This window comes from Giraffa tippelskirchi, chromosome 12 (assembly GCF_054371585.1).
Source record: "Giraffa tippelskirchi isolate mGirTip1 chromosome 12, T2T-mGirTip1v1.2.pri, whole genome shotgun sequence".
In the NCBI taxonomy this organism is placed as follows: Eukaryota; Metazoa; Chordata; class Mammalia; order Artiodactyla; family Giraffidae; genus Giraffa; species Giraffa tippelskirchi.
Window position 1 is genome coordinate 107,414,226 of NC_137286.1, and position 19,180 is coordinate 107,433,405.

The 19,180-nt window shown below is 58.1% G+C and overlaps 1 protein-coding gene across 1 annotated transcript in view; it reads right to left on the reverse strand.

The window, feature by feature from the left end:
• Positions 1 to 16,831, reverse strand: part of LOC145529232 (uncharacterized) — a 38,060-nt gene extending 21,229 nt beyond the window's left edge. Inside the window, exons 1-18 of the mRNA XM_081549205.1 lie at positions 16,510 to 16,831; positions 15,841 to 15,961; positions 15,261 to 15,460; positions 14,135 to 14,359; positions 10,784 to 10,933; positions 10,052 to 10,155; positions 8,853 to 9,064; positions 8,186 to 8,406; positions 6,994 to 7,140; positions 6,351 to 6,515; positions 5,856 to 6,007; positions 5,416 to 5,584; positions 3,372 to 3,480; positions 1,837 to 1,973; positions 1,279 to 1,404; positions 1,026 to 1,196; positions 705 to 929; positions 354 to 480 (exon numbers count right to left, since the gene is read on the reverse strand). Of these exons, the coding sequence (XP_081405331.1) occupies positions 354 to 480; positions 705 to 929; positions 1,026 to 1,196; positions 1,279 to 1,404; positions 1,837 to 1,973; positions 3,372 to 3,480; positions 5,416 to 5,584; positions 5,856 to 6,007; positions 6,351 to 6,515; positions 6,994 to 7,140; positions 8,186 to 8,406; positions 8,853 to 9,064; positions 10,052 to 10,155; positions 10,784 to 10,933; positions 14,135 to 14,359; positions 15,261 to 15,460; positions 15,841 to 15,961; positions 16,510 to 16,573 (2,825 nt within the window). The 5' untranslated portion in view covers positions 16,574 to 16,831. The remainder of the gene's footprint in view (positions 1 to 353; positions 481 to 704; positions 930 to 1,025; positions 1,197 to 1,278; positions 1,405 to 1,836; positions 1,974 to 3,371; positions 3,481 to 5,415; positions 5,585 to 5,855; positions 6,008 to 6,350; positions 6,516 to 6,993; positions 7,141 to 8,185; positions 8,407 to 8,852; positions 9,065 to 10,051; positions 10,156 to 10,783; positions 10,934 to 14,134; positions 14,360 to 15,260; positions 15,461 to 15,840; positions 15,962 to 16,509) is intronic.
• Positions 16,832 to 19,180: the final 2,349 nt, after the last annotated feature.

Genomic DNA, 19,180 nt, shown 5'->3' on the forward strand with positions numbered 1-19,180 from the left:
AATGCTCCCAAGCATTGCACAGGCCATAGTTACATGAGCAATTTACTTGGTTTACCTGAAATTCAAATGTAACTGGGTTTCCTGCATTTTAATTTATTTACTTAAACCTAGCCGCCCTACAGGATGAGCCTAGACCCTGATGAAAGACATCTCAGTGCAGTTTGCTCCCTCGCCCTCCTTCCCTGGGACAGAGGTGGAGAAGACAAGCATAGGGCCCCTGGTGCTTGTCATTGAGCCCCACAGTTTGGCCTGAATCCTTTGGGAACCTGAGGGCGTTGACCCCTGTCGGAGAGCCTGGAGGCTAGGACATGTTGGGGAGCCTCAGACTCACACGGTGGGGTTGGGGTACTCACAGCTGCCCTGGGCCAGGGTAGGTGGAGGAGCCAGCAGGGCAGGCATAGCCCCCAGGGCAGAGCGGGGGAACCCCAGTCTGGGGCCCGCAGTAGGAGCCAGCCCTGCAGGTGACCTCGGCCACAGCACCTGAGGGAGACAGGAACAGGCTGAGGGCCCTTGACCTTGGGAGGATCCAAATGCAAGGAACCAACCAAAGACGGGGTGGACACTGAGGGACCAGGCCGATGGTTTGCTAAGGTCAGCAGGTGGCCATGCAGTGCCTGTGTGATGTTCCCTGGGCCTCTTGTGTGAACTCCTGGGGTGCACGGCTGGAGGCAGGGGCTGGGAAGGACGAAGTGCTGCAGTCTCACCTGCAGGGCACTCGGATCCAGCTCTGCAGGGGGTTGCAAACACATTTGCTCGGCCGCTCTGCTCAGCCTCTGGGCAGTAGTGGCCAGGGGGGCAGAGTTCACAGTCTCCCAGGGATGACGCCCCTGGCTCTGTCCGAAACGTTCCAGGTGGGCAAAGAAGGGCACCCTGACCACCTGGACACCAGTGGCCTGGAGGACATGCGTGGTCTTCGACCGAAGAGAGACCTGGGGCAAAGGCAGAAGGCAAGGAAGGTGCCCCCCAGCGCCTCTTGACTCTCCTCCATAGAGGCCTCAGCATCTGGCCTGGGGGTGGCCTCTCACCTGGGGACAGGCAGTGGTAGCCGGCTGGGCAGGGGAGGCACTCTGCCAGACTCTGGGCCCCTTCTGCTGCCAGGTAGGTGTGCTCCGGACAGGCCTGAGGGGCTCCTGGGTGGGTGTTACTGCCTCCGGGGCAGTAGTGGCCAGCTGGGCAGGGCTGGATGGCCGAAGCCCCTGGAAGCAAGGGCGGGTCTCATGCTCCCTGCTCCCCAGCCCTTCTCAGGAGGTGCGCACTCCAGGCTCACAGGCGCCTTACCCGCTTTGCACCAATGCCCGGCGGGGCAAGGCCCACAGTCTTCTTGCTGCTTGGCTCCAGGGGCGGCTGTCACAGTGTGAGGTGGGCACGGGGTGGGTTCTCCACTGCCCTCGGGGCAGTAAAAGCCTGAAGCACACAGATGGTGCTGGGTCCCAGGAGGCAGGGAGACTCTGCCCCATGGCAGGTGGCAGGTGGGGCACAGCACCAGGATGGCAGGAGCCTGTGTGGAGCAGGGGCTGGGGGACTCTGTTGCCCAGGAGTTTAGAGGTCTGGATGCCAGTCCTGGTTCCCCTGGCTTCTGTGTTTGTCAAATCAGTGACCATCTGGATTGCATTAGGTGTGTGCCATATAGGATATTACATACATGTGGTATATGCAATTATACACACGTGTATCATGTACACGTTAGATGTACAAAAACCAGGGTCGACTATCTTTCGAGTCTGTTTGTGACACACAGAAAAGCTTCTCTGCTAGGGTGGGCCATGCAGTGAGGGCTGGATGGTCTTCCCTCTGCCTCTTTCACACCCCCCAGGGGCAGGAAAAGGGGGCTGTTACCTTGTGGGCACTGCTTGGCACACAGCTGTCCCTGGGAACATGGGTGCTGGGGCTCCCTGGGGCCTGGTGTCGTCACTGCAGAGGTCCCAGGTAGGCAGAAATAACCGGCAGGACACTTCCCCCTCACCTGTCCATTTCTACCAGCCAGAGAGAGGGGAGGGCGTGAGACCAGGACAGAATGGCCCTCCTGAGCCCAATGCCCCAACCCTGGGGGAAGCCCACCCTGGCTTCGGGCACTCTCACTGTGACCCATGGTGTGTGTGAGAGATCTTTGAACTCTGCCCCAGGAGCATGTGTGACTATATCCAAGCATGTGACAGAAAAAGTGAGCCCTTGGGTGTGAGTTCACACTTGGAACACCCCCCCACCTTCTGGAGAAGCTGGGTGCCTGGGTATCTTCTCTCCATTCGCTCGCTTGCTCGCGGGGCTCGTGAGCAAGCCCAGGGGATAACAGCAGGGCGAGCCCTCCAGGACAAGCTGGGGGCCCTGCGGCACTTGCTGTGGTGTGAGAGGCCGGGGACAGCAGACACTGTCCCCACGTGTGCTCAGGGTCCCCCAGGCCCAGGATCAAGCCCCAGTCTGGCCTCCAGCTCAGCAGTGGGAGAAGGCAGGCTAGACCTAAAACTGGACTTCCCTTCCCGAGATGGGAGAGGAACCCCTAGATGGAGAGGCTCAGGAGCCTTGGCTGTCGCCTCACAGGCAGAAGACTCCACTGGGAGGCAGGTTCACCCCCCATGAACATCCAGCAGCTCCTCCTCTGATGACATTGTTCCTAGCCTCCAGAGCTGCCTTGAGTAAGCGTGGGGACTCTTCCTGACCAGAGACCGCCAGCGTGCTTTTCTTTGTCTGGCTGCTCTGAGCAGCAGGGCCTGCCACTAAGGTCTCGGGAGATGCTGAAAGAGAGGGACTCCCCTGGAGGTTGTGTGTCTCTGAACCCCAGGTGCAACGTTCTTGCCCTGACTCCTGCTGCTCCACCTTGCAGACAGATGCAAGCTTGCACATGTCTCCCACAGAGAGCGGGTGTCGGATATCAGGTGGGATTTGGGCCACCTGCTTGTTTGTCATTCTGTTTAAAGAAGATGCAGATTCTCTCTCTAACCCAAGCTCCTCAAGCTACAGAGGCACAGGAAGAATTGCAACCTTCCCGTGAGTGTCTGTGTGGGATGCTGGGCATCTGCACGGGACGCTGGTATCGTCCAGAGGTACGAAAGGCGTTACCTGTGAAGAGCTGCCCTGTTTTTAGGCCGGAACTGAGCAGAGCTATTTTCATTTCATATTGCTTCTTGTTCGGTTTGAGTGTATATCATTTATTTTAAAATCTAGGCCTGTATTAATTGTCCTGGCTTTCTAACTATCTCTACTCACTTGTCAGGCTTCCTCTCCCTGTTCAGGCCATGTGGCCAGTGGTCTTACTGGCTGCCCCGGCCTCCATGGTTTGGAGACTCTGGGACAGGCTAGGGGACCCTGGGCCTCTTCATCCTGAGGGTGCACTTCGATGGCATTGGCAGGGGGTGAATGACTGGGCTGTTACTGACCTGCAGTAGTGACCAGGGGGACAGACAGAGCAGTCACCCTCTTCCCGGAGGCCTGGCATGTCCTTGGGAGTGAAGGTCCCTGGTGGACATGGAGGTGGGGACCATGTTCCTGGAGAGGGGAAGCAGCTGGTAAAAGTGGCCAGTGGATGGCCTGGGCCACATCTGTGCCTTGGACCTGCCCGGAAGGGTGGGCTCACCAAGGCGTCTCTGTTCCAGGCCCTCCACCCATCAGTGCCCGCTGCCCCGAGGGCACCGAGTTTCTTAGGTGGCTTTCTCAGAGCTGATGGAGTGGTGACAGTAGTGCCCTCCATCCCTCCCCCAAGAGGAGCTCCCATGGAGGGTTTTCAAGGAGCCGTGGAGCGGTTTTGGGGGGAGGGGCTGTCTGGCTGTCTGGCAGCCTTTGTGTGTGCATCAGAGTCCTCGGGCTCCCCTCCTACCCCCCAAACCCCCAACCCCCTTGCCGGGTCTGAGCAGGAGCCACCTCCCCTCCCACTTCCTCCCAGGCCCTCTGCCCCCCCGCCTGTGGGGCGGCACTCCCGTGGCTGTTCCATTCTCCTTGATGCAGCACCCTCAAGCCCATCACAGCCTTGGCCTTCGTCCTGGAGGGTGCCCTCTGACTTTGCTGGCCTCAGTGTTTCCTTGTGCATGTAGGCTGGGCTGGTAGATACTAGTGCACACACCCTGAATGGAAATAAATTTCCTGACAGAGGAAAAGGTTTAGAGGGAGCAACTGGAGTGGGAGTAAGAAGCTGAAAGGTGTAGGTTTAGTTTGGGGGGAGATTAAGAGTAAGAGCATCAGCACCTCAGCAAGGGGGTGCTGATGGTCTGGGTGATCCAGGAAAGCCATACCCTGCCAAGGGGGTGTGTGTGTAGTGTACTGTATGTGTACTGTGTGTGGTGTGTGTGTACTCTGTGTGTGTGTGTACTGTATGTGTACTATGTGTGGTATGTACTGTGTGTGTACTGTGTATGGTGTGTGTACTGTGTGTGTGTGTACTGTATGTGTACTGTGTGTGTGTATACTATATGTGTACTATTGTGTGTGTGTACTGTGTGTGGTGTGTACTGTGTGTGTGGTGTGTGTGTACTATATGTGTACTGTGTGTGTGTGTATTGTGTGTGTGTGTGACTCGTACAACATGCAATCACGGGACAACATGTCTTGTTATTTGAATTTGGGATGTCCTAAATATTCTGGGCTAGGAGGTTGGTCATTCAAAAGGGGTATAACTTTCACACGACAGGCACAGGAAAGACAAATGTATACAACACTTGCGGATCAAACACTTGTAAACGTAATGTGCTTACCACCCTAAAATTGGCAGGAGAATTTTCTCCCACGTTTACCTAAGACGTGACAAAGCTTATGGACTTTGTGGACACCTGCCTGTTTGCTAGGCTGCCCGTGGGCAGCATGTGTTTGTGTGTGCACATGTACTGTGTGTGCATGTTTGTGCATCTGTAGGTGTGTGCATGTGCACTGTGAGAGTGTGTGAGAATACATGTGTGTATGTACAGGTACTTGCGTGTGGACATGCTGGTGCAAGTGTGAGCTCCTGCACAGTGTGTTCTGGGCAAGCAAACCTGCAGTTGTTATGGCTCTGCCGTCTCATCTGTCGTGTCCCCAGAACCCTGACATCACCGCAGGGCTCCTCTCCAGGCAGAGATCAGGAGGCCACCCCAGACTGTTGCCCCAGACTAGCACAGCCAATGACAGCAGTCTGCCACCGTCTGTGGTCCAGGTGCTCGCTGGGGCCCCCAGGGTGGGTGCAGGGAGGAGGTGGGCACGGAGCATGGGTGAGTCAACAAAGGCAGGGAAGAGAAACAAGAGGGTAGGGGGAGAGTGAGGTATGGGGATGGGTGGAGAGTGAGCTCTGCACACTGGCCTTCCTAGTGTGAGCTTGGTGCCCGACGCACAGCAGGCCCTCTGTGGATTGTGAACGAACGAATGAACGAAATGAAGGAAGGAAGGGGGTATGATTGGGGAGTTACTGGGAAAGAAGAGAGCCCGGGAGGCATGGGAATTGGGGGCTGCTGGGCATACCGGCTGGGCAGTAGGCGTGGGCTGGGCAGAACTGGGGCTCTCTGGTTCCAGGATGCGGGCAGTAAAAGCCAGGTGGACACTGGAGGCAGGCGTCTGAGCCCGGGGAGGGCTGGTACTCTCCGGGACGGCACAGGGCAGGCCGAGCAGCCCCGGGTGGGCAGGAGTGGCCCTGGGCATTGGACGGAGAGCAGATATCTGAGGGCCAGGCTGGGTATGGTCAGGGGCCCTCGCTCGGGAGGGGCAGTGCCTTGTCTTCTCTTCTCGGTTTAGGCCCTGGCGCCTGGAGTGCAGGAGAACCGGAGGCTGGACGGGGTGGCTGGGGAGCAGAGTGGGGTCTGGGAGACGGAGCTGCAGCCTCACCTGTGAGGCCCTGAGAGCTCTTGCCTGAGATTGGGCCTTGGGGGTGCCTGGGTCCCCTCCTGCCACACCCAGGGAGGTACCTGTGGGCAGAGCAGAGCAGTGGGACTAGGGGCCTTGGTGTCCGAGGGGCATTCAGAGCCGGCCACACAGGAACCAGGGGCAGAGCCAAGGCCCAGGCTCGGGCAGAAGGAGCCAGCTGGGCAGGGCCTGCAGCTCTCCTCAGAGACACCGCCTGGAGAGAGAGGTCCCCACACTGGAGAGTCGGCCCTGGACAGGCTCACTGCCGGGCCCACTGTCGTCTGCCAGGCCAGCACCTAGCCAGCACCATGGGTGTCAGTGAAAAGGCAAAGCCAGGGCTTCCCCCAGGGCACCGCTGGTATTCTACAAGCAGAGCCTTGGATTGGGCAAGCCTGTCCTTGGTGTGTTGCCTAGACTCGGTCCACCCAGGGAGCCCCAAGGAGCCAGACGGACAGACGCTCCCGCTGTGCTGTGGGTGTGGCCCTGCGAGGCTGAGTGGGAGTTGAAGAGGGAGGGTCCCATGGCTGGGGGGTGGGAGGCACTGGTCAGAGGCTCACCTGGGCTGCTCCTTGTCCTCCCCACGGGGCAGGGAACTGGATGCAGGGTCCCCTGTGGGCAGTAGTGGCCTCTAGGGCAAGGCCCATTGAGGGGGAAGGCAGAGTTTCTCCAGGGAGTAGAGCTAGAGGCGCCCCCCTGGCAGTAGTAACCGGCTGAGCAAGGTCCTTGAGCAGAGAGGTGTAGGCTTTTAGGGTAGACAACAGTACTGGAAGCCCATGTCCCAGCCCTCCCCCATCCCTGCCTGCAGCCCCCAACCCTGGAGGCAGGAGAAGTTCAGGAAACAGGAATGACTTCCACACGGAGCCTGGGGGGTGGGGCAGCAGAGATGACAGCTGGCGCTAAGCTTGTGTTTGTAAGGACCCCGCAATCCACACCCACCACGGGTGGTGGGATGTTCTCAACCCCATTTTACAGGGGAGGAGACTGAGGCCCATGAGGTCAAGTGACTCATCCAGGTCACCCCTGCACTGAGCGCCTCACTCAGAACCCCTGCTCCCAGACACGAGGCCCCTCGGGGGAGAGAGGAAGTAACAGGGTTCAAGGGAGGAGGTGCAGGGGGCTGCTCTGAAGCCAGCCCCTGACCTCTGCCGTGGCCCTGCCAAGGTACGTTCTGGGAGGCTGTGCAGGGCTGCTGGTACCTACCCTCAGGCTGCCCATTGCCCTCCCCAGGGCAGTATGTCCCTGCAGGGCAAGGCTGGCAGGCCCTGGAGGAGAGAGCACCTTCCCGTGGGTTCAGGGTCCCCTCTGGGCAGGGAAGAGGAGAGGGCATCCCTGCTGGGCAGTAGTGACCTGTGGGGAGGCCAGAGCAGGAAGCTCTCAGTGTCTGGCTCCAAGACTTCCCTCACTCCAGGCAGAGCACACAGCCAGAGGGCGGGGATGGGGGTGGGGGTGTGACTGGCCCAGCGGGTGGAGGAGGCCGGCAGGCTTGGAATCCAGGCAGGGGATGGGAGTGCTGGTGGAGGTCTGTCTGGGCAGCTGGGGTGTGCTTGTGTGAGTGCGCCTGTGTGCATGTGTGTGTGCCTGTGTGCCCTTGTGCCCTTGTGTGTGTGCGTGTGTCCTTGTGTGTGTAGGTGTGCATGTATGTGCCCTTGTGTGTGTGTGTGTGCCTGTGTGCGTGTGCTCTTGTGTGTGTGAGTGTGTGTGGTGTGTGTATGTGTCTGCACACAGAGGCAGCAGCACTGTCTCTGGGGTCATTACTTAGTGAGATGTAGGAGACGTGTATAGTCAGGGGTGAGAGAGAAGCAGAGTGTTGTCTGGGAGAAAGCGGGTCATGTAAGACCCCAGGTCTCTTCTAGAGAAATGGCTGCACCCACGACAGGCAGCCTGGCCACCCGGACACACCGCAGTCTTTTCTGGGGGTGTTTGCTGAGAGCGAGTCAGCTCCCCACCTCAGGTAGAATTCTCCCAAGCCATCTGGTCTCATTTTGCAGATGGCTGGCTGCCCCTGGTCAGCAGCACTTAGGTTAGCGCAGGGACTGACCAGACATTTGCCTTCAGGCAGGCCTGGGCTCTCCCCTCTGTCACCTCTGGGGCTCCTGCTGGAAACTGCCTTCTGAGCTGGAAGGCATGGCTGTGGGTGGGGCGCTGGCACCGCCCCCGCCCCCCCCCGCCCCCCCCCCCCCCCCCCGCTTAGCATGGGTGGGCCCCACTTCACAGGCGGGCTGCTGGCTGCTGGGAGGGACTGTGGTCTTGCTGTTGACTGGAGAGTCCCAGGACGGAGCAAAGCTGAGGGAGACAGTGGTCTCGCCTGCACTGAACCCTCAGGGGCACCATCCACTGGGGTCATGCCCAACGTCCCTCTGTCCCCAGAGGTGGGCCTGGGGGCATTTGTTACCCGTGGGGCAGGTGACGGGCTCCACGGTGGCAGTCTTCTGGCAGTAGGTACCTCCTGGGCAGGGCAGGCAGGTGTCAGCACCGGGCAACGGGCTGAAGGTTCCAGGCTCGCAGGGCAGCTCGGTGTGGGCCCCTGCGGGGCAGCGGAAACCAGGGGGACATCTGTATCCGTGGGCTCCGTTGGAGGGTGAGGGGATGACACTGCCCCCTAGGCAGATGTACCTGAGAAAATGGGGGACCATGGTGAACTTCCTCCAGGATGACCTTGGCATTCTGGCCGGGCCAGAGGTGGAGCTCACTGGTGGCCGTGGCCAGTCTCCTGCCCTTTGGATGATGAAGGGGATGCACCTGCCAGGAATCTCAGACCTGTTGGCAGAGGGTGCTGGCTGACGGGATAAAAACCAAGATCTGGCCTGGGCTGCAGAGGGTGTGAGGACACTAGAGCTCCTTGGACCCTGGGAGGTTGGTGCTGGGAGGGCCCACGGGGTATGTGCAATTCAGCCCTGTATCTGAGGGATGGAACACTGGGGGCATGAGTTCCTGGGGGAGTTGGTCACCCCAACCTGGGCTCTTCAGAGGGGATGAGAGAGATCATGGGAATTTAGTTAGTCTGTGAACTGGGGCCCCTGGAATGCCTTGCTGGGCCCCTCTTCCCCACACAGGCTCACCCTGCATCACAGACCCCTGCCTCCAGGATGTGGGACAGCCCTGGGCGGCTGCAATAGTGCCCTGGAGGGCATGGCTGGCACTGCTGCTCACTGGCCAGGCCTGGGGCCGAGGAGTAAAACCCCACTGAACAGGGGACTGGAGAGCCTGTTCCGCGGGGGCAGAAGAAGCCAGGGGGGCAGATGTCATTCCCAGAGAGGCCAGGGGCCTCCACCTGTGTATCCAGAGAGAAGAAAGGGTGTCAGGACCGGCTGTGGTCCCAGCTGCAGACTCCTCTGCTCCTGAGGGAGAAGCGGACAAGAGGCTGTAAGAGTCTCAAGTCTCCCCGGTGACAGGTGCTTTCCACCATAATGGCTACAGCCTTTGGGGAGCACGGAGGACATCACAGTGTCACTGCAGGGCCTCCCCTGCTCCCTTTCTGTCCCAGCTTGCTCTCTTCTCTGGTCTTCACGTGGACTCCGTGACTTCCAGAAGGGAATGTCTCTGTTCTAAAGGGGCATGTGTGCCCAGGGTCATGCAGCCAGTCAGTAACAAAATGAGGATCAAAGCCAGTCAACCAAGCCCATCTGTCCTCTGTCCATCTGTCTGCCCAACTGGGTCTGTGCACCCACCCACCAACAGCATCTCCACTGCCCTGCTCTGCAGAATAATCCAATACAGTGACGGTTGCTTCGTTGCCATGTGGCCTTGAGAAAGCCCACTACCCCATGTGTTCTTCAGCTTCTTCCTGCCTAAACAGGGTCACCCTGGGGCCTCCCTCAGGGCCGCTGTGAGGCCTGCTGTGTCAACGTGTGTGTAACGCACGGGTGCTGCCAGCCAGCACACGTAAAGGCTCTGCACATGTGACCTGCTGATATTGCCACGTGTCTCAAACCAAAAAGATGCCATCTGCTGGAAAGTGAGCAATTTGAAAGAAAAAGTTTCACTGCCATTACGACTGCCAGATGCCAAGGATTATACATGCTTCTGGTTTAGAGACGGTGAGTGGTGAAGAAGACACATGTTTTAGAATCACTCAACTAAGCCGCAGGCCCTGAGCCAGGCCCTGGGGACACTTGGTGGGGAGGGCCTGGCTCGCAGGTGCTTCAGCCCTGCAGGGAGAGCCATCAGCTCAGCAGGAACTGGCTGGCTCTGTGGACCGACGTGCACAGGTGCTACAGGTGGGTCAGAGCCTGTCTGGGGGCTGCGCCCCATCAGGTACCTTGTGCTGGATGGGGGTGGGGGACACCGCACCCCCTGAGCAGTAGTGGGCAGGGTGGCAGAGCCCTGATGGTCGAGACAGTCCTTCCGAGGAGCAGAACATCCCTAGAAGGAGCAGACCCAAGGGCAGTGTCAGTGGGCCTCCCTCCTCCCTATCTCTGCTCCAGCAGCTGCTGTGCCCTCCTGGGCTGTGCTCCCTGATCCCCGACCCCCCTGATCCCCTGACCCCCAACCCCCCTGACCCCCGCTGTCCACCCGATCCCCTGACCCCCCTGACTCCCCTAACTCCTCTGACTCTCCTTGACCCCCTGACTCCCACCTTTCCCCCAATTCCCTGACCCCCCTAACTCCCCTTGACCCTCCTGACCCCCCTGAACCTCCTGACCCCCTGACCTGCCATAGACCTTCACAGGCACTCGGGAGGGAGGGCTGTCCTCTCTCTCCACAACATCAGGTCTCTGGCGGGAAGTTGGGATTTGTCTTGTCCTGAGCACTAGAGGCAGATGTGGAGGGGCAAGGGGAGGCCCTGGGAACCCAGGGTGGGGGCTGTGGGCCCCTGGAGGATGGCGTGTCAAGGCCTATAGTGCACTTGGACTTTCGAGGTGCTGCCCTGACAATGGCCAGGGGCCAGGCCCTCACTCTCAGGAAATTCCTGCTGCCTTTTCTACTCTTCCTGTTCTCTCCCGGCCTCTCAGCCAGACTTCCTGAGGGCTCCTGTCCAGAGTTCACCAACCTGCTGGGCACAGCTCACAGTCCAGCTCTGCAGCGGCCCCTCGCCTAGGCCCGAAGGTCCCTCTAGGGCATGGGTGGGCAGTGGCTGAGTGGGAGCCGGGGGGGCAGAAGTAACCCTGGACGCATGGTCTGGGGGCCCTGGCAGCAGGACCTGGGGGCAACAGCAGGGTCACTCTGAGATTGTGGGAGACTCGCCCCCCGGAGCAGCCTGGGTGGTAGACTTGGGACCTGAATCTGCAGGCAAGTCCTGAATCTGCCTTGACCCAGGCACAGCACTTTATTCTTAGTCTGATTTTGGGCATGTTGGCTGGCAGGGGCCCCTCGGTGGCTGATGGGCAGCCATGGTAGCAGGTGCGTCATCAGAAAACCTTTGTGGCCCCTGAGACCTCAGTCTCTGGGACCCTGGCTGTCGAGCATTAAGCTCCCTTTGTCTAGGACATGGCATTGCCCACACTGGTCACACTGGGGCCATACCCTGGGTTCCCTCAGTGGCCTACAGACCCCCTGCTCGGGCCTCCCTGTAGCCGCCTGCATTTAGAGATGGCCAAGGCCACGTCATAGCAAACACCCTCTACCAGCAACACAAGAGAAGACTCTACACATGGACATCACCACATGGTCAAGGCTGAAATCAGATTGATTATATTCTTTGCAGCCAAAGATGGAGAAGCTCTAAACAGTCAGCAAAAACAAGACTGTGGCTCAGATCATGAACTTCTTATTGCTAAATTCAGACTTTTTGAAGAAAGTAGGGAAAAGCACTAGACCATTCAGGTATGACCTAAATCAAATCCCTTATGATTATACAGTGAAAGTGACAAATAGATTCAAGGGATTAGACCTGATAGACAGAGTGCCTGATGAATTATGGACAGAGGTTCGTGACATTGTACAAGAGGCAGTGATCAAGACCATCCCCAAGAAAAAGAAATGCCAAAAGGCAAAATAACTGTCTGAGGAGGCCTTACAAATAACTGAGAAAAGAAGGGAATCTAAAGGCAAAGGAGAAAAAGAAAGATATACCCATATGAATGCAGAGTTCCAAAGAATAGCAAGGAGAAATAAGAACACCTTCCTCAGTGATCAATGCAAGGAAATAGAGGAAAACAAAAGAATGGGAAAGACTGGAGATCTCTTCAAGATAGTTAGAGATACCAAGGGAACATTTCATGCAAAGATTGGTACAATAAAGGACAGAAATGATATGGACCTAACAGAAGCAGAAGATATTAAGAAGAGGTGGCAGGAATACACAGAACTATACAAAAAAGATCTTCATGACCTAGATAACCATGATGCTGTAATCACTCACCTAGAGCCAGACATCCTGGAGTGCAAAGACAAGTGGGCCTTAGGAAGCATCACTGTAAACAAAGCTAGTGGAGGTGACGGAATTCCAGTTGAGCTATTTCAAATCCTAAAAGATGATGCTGTGAAAGTGCTGCACTCAATATGCCAGCAAATTTGGAAAACTCAGCAGTGGCCACAGGACTGGAAAAGGTCAGTTTTCATTCCAATCCCAAAGAAAGGTAATGCCAAAGAATGTTCAAACTGCCACACAACTGCACTCATCTCACATGCTAGCAAAGTAATGCTCAAAATTCTCCAAGTGAGGCTCCAACAGTACGTGAACTATGAACTTCCAGATGTTCACGCTGGATTTAGAAAAGGCAGAGGAACCAGAGATCAAATTATCAACCTCTGTTGGATCATAGAGAAAGCAAGAGAGTTCCAGAAAAACATCTACCTCTGCTTTATTGACTATGCCAAAAGCTTTGACTGTGTGGATCACAACAAACTGGAAAATTCTTCAAGAAATGGGAATACCAGACCACCTTACCTGCCTCCTGAGAAATCTGTATGCAGGTCAAGAAGCAATAGTTAGAACCAGACATGGAAAAATAGACTGGTTCCAAATTTGGAAAGGAGTACATCAAGACTGTATATTGTCACCCTACTTATTTAACTTATTTGCAGAGTACATCATGCGAAATGCCGGGCTGTAATGAAGCACAAGCTAGAATCAAGATTGCCGGGAAAAATTTCAATAACCTCAGATATGCAGATGACACCACCTTTATGGCAGAAAGTGAAAAGATCTAAAGAGTCTTTTGATGAAAGTGAAAGGAGAGAGTGAAAAAACTGGCTTAAAGCTCAACATTCAAAAAACAAAGATCATGGCATCTGTTCCCATCACTTCATAGCAAATAGATGGGGAAACAATGGAAATAGTGACAGACTTTATTTTCTTAGGCTCCAAAATCTCCACAGATGGTGACTGCAGTCATGAAATTAAAAGACGCTTGCTCCTTGGAAGAAAAGCTATAACCAAGCTAGCCAGCATATTAAAAAGCAGAGACATTACTTTGCCAACAAAGGTCCATCTAGTCAAAGCTATGGTTTTTCCAGTAGTCATATATGGATGTGAGAGTTGGACTATAAAGAAAGCTGAGTGCCAAAGAATTGATGCTTTTGAACAGTGGTGTTGGAGAAGACTCTTGAGAGTCCCTTGGACTGCAAGGAGATCCAACCAGTCAATCCTAAAAGAAAACAGTCCTGAATATTCATCGGAAGAACTGATGCTGAAACTGAAGCTCCAGGACTTTGGCCACTTGATTTGAAGAACTGATTCATTGTGAAAGACTCTGATGCTGGGAAAGATTGAAGGCAGGAGGAGAAGTGGACAACAGAGGATGAGATGGTAGGATGGCATCACTGACTCGATGGACATGAGTTTGAGCAAGCTCTGGGAGTTGGTGATGGTCAGGGAAGCCGCATGAACTGCAGTCCATGGGGCGGCAAAGAGTCAGACACGACTGAGTGACTGAACTGAAGTGAAAGCACATCCTGACCTCGGGTGCGTAGGTACATCCTGGGGAACCTGAGTGGGGCCACAGTCCATGAGACCCTAGGTCTTCGATTTCAGACTGTCCTGTCCTGAGCCTTGTGCCTGCTGTCCTGGGCTGGGCCCTGGACTTCTTGGGGCCCCCCATGCAACACCTCATCCTGGTTTAAGAGCAAACAAGCCCTCCCCTCAAACCTGCCTGTTTCAGGGGCCCCTTCCTTCACCCTGCTTTTGGTTGTCAAGGGCTGCATGTGAGTCATAACTCTATGACCGTGACAACCAAGCTCCTCCCAAAAGAATTCCTGAGGTGTACATGCAGGGGAGGGCACCAGCGCCCGTGCCCCTCATCCCTCCAGCCCTGCCCATGGCAAGGCCCTCCCCTCTGTAACGAGGCCAGTGGATCCAGGCCCCCAAGGGGCCCACAGAGACCTCAGTGATCCCGTCTCTGGCATGTTGCTTTGGGGCCAGTGCCCCGTGGGGAACTCGAGCTCACCCTGGGGAGCTCACCTGTGCCCGAGGTCTGGCAGTAGAACCCAGCAGGGCAGGGCTCACAGGACCCCTGGGCCTCCCGGGGCTGGAATGTTCCATTCTCACAGGCCCTTGGCTGGGGAGAACCTTCTGGACAGGAGAAGCCGGGCGGGCACCGGAAAGATGAAGGGGTGGCTGAGGTCTGGCCAGGGGGACAGTAGTAACCTGCTGAGCATGGCCCGTCCGGGAAGCGTTTCCCAGTCCCTGTGGAGAGAGGGTGGAGAGTGGGGCCTGGCTTCAGATGAGAAGGGGAAGAGGAGGGGGAGGCTGGTGCTCGAGGCACCAGGCCTGGAGCCAGACTTGCTCCGTGGCTGCTGCCCCCGCAGCTGTGCCGGAGGCCTCTCTGAACTTCAGTCTGTGAGCGAGTAACCCTGCTGTGAGCATAAACAAGCCAAGGGTCCCATCTGGTCATGCAGAGCCAAGGTGAGAGTGCTGACTGGGGCCCAGGACACAGGACAGGCTTCAGTGGGCAGAGCCCGCGGCTGGTGGGCCAACACCTCACACCTTGGCCTTGTCCCCAGATGCTCTCGTGAGGCTCACGGGGGCCTGGGGACCACCTTGGGGAACACACTCCGCCCTTCTGCTCCCAGCCTCACACACCACTTCACCTCCTGCCTACCTGTGTCTTCTGGGCGGTTTATGTATAAATGGACTAGACGCTATCACTGACAAGTACTCCTCACACTTCCTCTCTCCAACATGGGTACAGCTGTGCTCACCCTCTCATCCCGGGGCTCAATCCCGGGGTGTCCTCCTGAAGCCCTGCCCCTAGCTGCTCCCTGAGCAAGGCTAGTGACCTTCAAACCCATGCTTACCCCACGGCCCCTCTCAAGGACACTGCAGGAGTCTGGATGTGCCTGGGCTGAGGTGCTCCTCTGTTTCAGTGTATCCCCCTCCCCTCTGTGAACTTCCAGGGGTCGGGGCCAGTCACTTTTGCCTTCCCCTCCCATCCCCGTGCCCAGGCCTCCAGCAGAGTCCTTTGTGGGGGCTGCAGGTCATAGTGATATGTGAGGTCCTAGGGTGTCTGACCTCAGGCAGGCTGTGTCTCTGGGGGAAATGGAACCGTTTAGGACCCTCAAAGTCCCCGGGAGATGGCGCTCATCACCTGAGTCCGAGCAGAACTGTCCAGCAGGGCAGGGCCTGCAGTCCTGAGTGCTGCGTGCGCCAGGCCTCTCCCTGAAGGTGCCCCTGGGACAAGGGTGCTGGGTGGGGCTCTGGGTGCCCGAAGGGCAGTAGTAGCCAGCTGGACAGTCCACTGGCCAAAGGGACATGGATCCTGGAGCTTGGATGCCATAGGGACAGAACCTGTAGACATGAGGTAGTCAGGAACAAAGGATCAAGGACTTATATAGTCCCAGACTTTCTAGGAAGGGGGCTCGCCCAGAGCTCCCGGGACATAGAGGGTTTGGGCAGAAGCAGTTGTGAGTTCAGAGGAGATGGGCACTGAGGCAAAAATGTCCTCCTCTCTCAGAGTCTTGTGTGAAGCCTGCAGCCCTCCACGCCCCTGCACTGGCGTTAGTGTCTATTATGCTGGGTTTCACAGGGTGACGGGGGCCCGGAGTGCCCATGGCCACCAGTCCCTGCAACATGTGGGGAATCCTCTGGCTCCCAGTGGGGAGGTGGGGGCAGGAGAAGTCAGGAGTCACCCGAATAGAGGAGGAGCCCAGCCCAGCCCAGTGCCTCACTTTCCAGCAGGGCAGGTCTTGCAGAGACTCTGTCCAGGCTCGTCCTGATAGTGCCCCGGTGGGCAGAGCTGGGGCTCCAGGCTGCCTGGGGGGCATGAGTGCCCAGTGGGGCAGAGAATGCCTGGAAAAGCCGGGGGAGACAGTTACTTCTTCTTGGGAGAGCCCCCATCTCCTTCTGGCCAGAGCCCAGAGCAGGCTTTTCTGACTCTCTCTGGTCAGTGAGGCAGAGGAGGGCATGTGATCTGTGGGGCCTGGGACCCTCATAGCTCATTCCCCCAAGAGCCTGAAGGGGGTGGTCGCCCACATGGAGGGGCCTCATGGGGCAGGAGTCAGGCCTGCCGTGGCCCGGCCAAGCAGGTGCAGGACAAGTGCTCCAGGCTGGGCTGGAGCTGGGCATGCAGGGCAGTCTCGGGCTGCACTCACTTCTCACGAGAGGGGCTCCCTGGTCCTATGAGGACCTGTGAGTCCCCCTATGAGTCCTATGAGGTGTCCCTGAAACCATAGCTTCTTGCGGGAACTGCCGTATGGACTAAGCCCCTGGAAGACCCCTGTGCTCTCAGAACATGGAGCACTGGCGAGCAGTAGGAAGCCCACCCGGGCCCACAGAGTAGGTTTCCTGAGGACCCTTGACTGGTGAGGGCATAAAACGCCAGTTGCAGTGAAGCTCACTTGGGAGCCAAACTGTGGGGAGGAGAAGTGGGGGCGGGATCTGAAGCCTGTGCTCTGTGTCCATGTTCTGGAGGTGAAACTGTCTTTATGCTTTCATAGGCCAGAGCTTCCAGACAAGGACTGTTGGGGGGGTGCCTCCTGAGAACTGCAGTGTCAGAGGAGCGTCACCCTTGATCAGGAGCCCCCTTCCATGCTGTTGCTCTTGGGCTGTGCCTGGCACGTGGGCTGTCCTCCCCACGCTGGTAGGGAGGCTGCGTAAGAACGGAGGTCACCACCGAGCAGTATGCAGGCTGGGTCCTACCCCCTTCCTGAGCTTGGGCACACGGGGAGCCTGTCCGGTGCACGGTGTCCCCAGGTGTCCACAGGTCACAGAGCTCCAGGTCACAAAGGCCGCCTCCCTACTGCCAGGCTATGGGAGCCCGAGTGCAGGGGGAGAGCCCAGAGGCCTTGTCTCCCCTCAAGGCCGGCCCACGGGGGACCCACAGCACCCCCTTCCCAAGCTGTGAACAGCGGCCCCCCTTACCTGGAGGGAGAGCCCACAGGACTTGTCTCCCCTCCAGACTGGCCCTGGGCACCCCACGGCACCCCTTTCCCAAGCTTACCTGGACTGTGCCCAGAGACGGAGGACCCGGGGCAGAACCAACCTCCTTCGCATGGAGTTTCCGGGGAGCTCAGGCCAGCCTGGGAGCAGAGCCAACCGGCTGGGCATGGCTGGCAGTCCTTCCATGATGTGGCCCCAGGCACAGGCAGGAGAGAGCCTGCAGATCCAACACTATGGCCACCACCAGGGGGCCTCCGGGAGGGACACTAGCGCTGGCCAGTCTTGGATGACAGGCCTGCGCCCTGCTCTGCCCACTCGGCCTCCCAGACCAGTGCCCGCTGTGTGACACCTCCTTGTCTCATCGTCCACCTCCCGTGCTGGCACCATGCACTCTCACCGTGCATCTGTCATCCCCCTCCCTGTTCAGGCCTCCCTCAGAGCCCTGGACCTGGGCTCTAAGTCTCTCCACATACAAGGCCCGGCTATGCGGATCCAGAGCCCTGGGCGATGCTCTTTAAGTGCCACCTGGGGCATCTTCCGTGCCCTCCCCGAGGCCTCCCCAAGGCTGGTCTTCACTCCGCTCCCCTCCTGGGCCCAGAGCAGACCTCTCATTGCTGGTGCTCATCCACCAGTGACTCACCTGGAGGGCATGGAGTGGGCCTGGGGCTGCCCTGGGGGCAGAAGTGGCCCAGAGGACAGAGGTCTCCTGTGGTCCCATCACTGGGATTTGGGACAGATGCTCCCTGAGTGCAGTAGAACCCTGCGCTGCAAGGTCCAGAAGCGGCTGCCAGGCCAGGCAGGGGACAGTAGGAACCTGTAAGGCAGAGGGAAAGAGAGGGCCCCTGGATGCTGGGGGCAGTGAGATGGGGGCCCCCACACCCACCCAGCTGAGGTGGGTGACTCTAATGTACACTGTGGGCCATGGCCAGAGCATCCCCACATGGGACAGGCCTGAGTCCCTCCCCCGCTGGCCAGGGAGGAAGTGGCCTAATGTGGCTGGAATGGGTGCCTCCCTGCCTCTGTACCTGGCTCACAGGGGCTGCAGTCTGACCACTGGGTGCCCCCTCTCTGTGGCCTGTAGGTGCCCCGGGGACAGGGGAACTGGGAAGCAAAGGCGGTGGAGGCAGGGCAGTAGTGGCCGGCAGGACACTGGTTCCCCAGCACAGAGGAGGTGTTGGCCGGGCAGAAGAAGCTACAGAGACAAGGCAGGGGTCAGAGACCTGTGCGGCCCGTGACTCAGTGTGGGGATGAGATGGCGCCTGGGCTTGCTTTCCTTCCGTGGCTGCAGGGGGTGTCCCTGCGTGGGTGGGACACAGCTCTCAGCAGCACACGGGGCATGCAGGGGGCTTTGTATGGAGCTTAAGTGATTTAAATTACAGCCAGAGAGGCCCAGGTTTGAAATGAGGAATGACCTAGTGATACTAGGTCAAAGATGGGGAGAAGAAAAAGTGGAAGTTCTGTGACATTGAAAGGGGCCTGCCAGCTGCCCTGGGACTGGGGAGGGGGATGCCCAGTGCACTTACCCCTCAGGACAAGGCTCGCAATGGTCCTGGGCAACCTGGCCATTGTGGGTGCCTGCTGGGCAGGGCCTCGGGGCCGCAGTGCCCAGGGGGCAGAAGTGTCCTGGGAGGGAAGCAGACCCGACAGTCAGGGCCAAGGCAGGCCCACTCCTCGAAGCTCAGAGCAGCTCCTTCCTAAACCCAGTTCCTGGAGGGTCTGGGGACCCTCAGCCCTGACTGGGGGCCACCTTGGAGCCTGCTCCTTCACCGCCTTCCCTGGCTCCTCCTCAGGCCAGCCCTGGGGGTACCTGCAGGGCAAAGGCCACTGGTCTGGTCTCCCAGGGAGCCATTGGGGACGAGGGCCCCAGTGAGGCAAAAGAAGCCTGCACTGCAGGGCCCAGAAGGGCTGGTGAGGCCAGGAGAGCCGCAGTAGTAGCCAGGTGGGCAAGGGGAGCAGGCAGCCTGCAAGAGATGCGCCTGTGAGGCTGTGCGACAACCTTGGATCTCAGAGGCTAGACCAAACAGGCCTCCTTACACCCAGACTTTTCCCTGGGCCAGGGTCTCCTACCTCTGAGCTGAGCTTGCTGCGTGGGCTAAAGGTGCCAGGTGGGCAGGGCTGGGGCACGGCTGA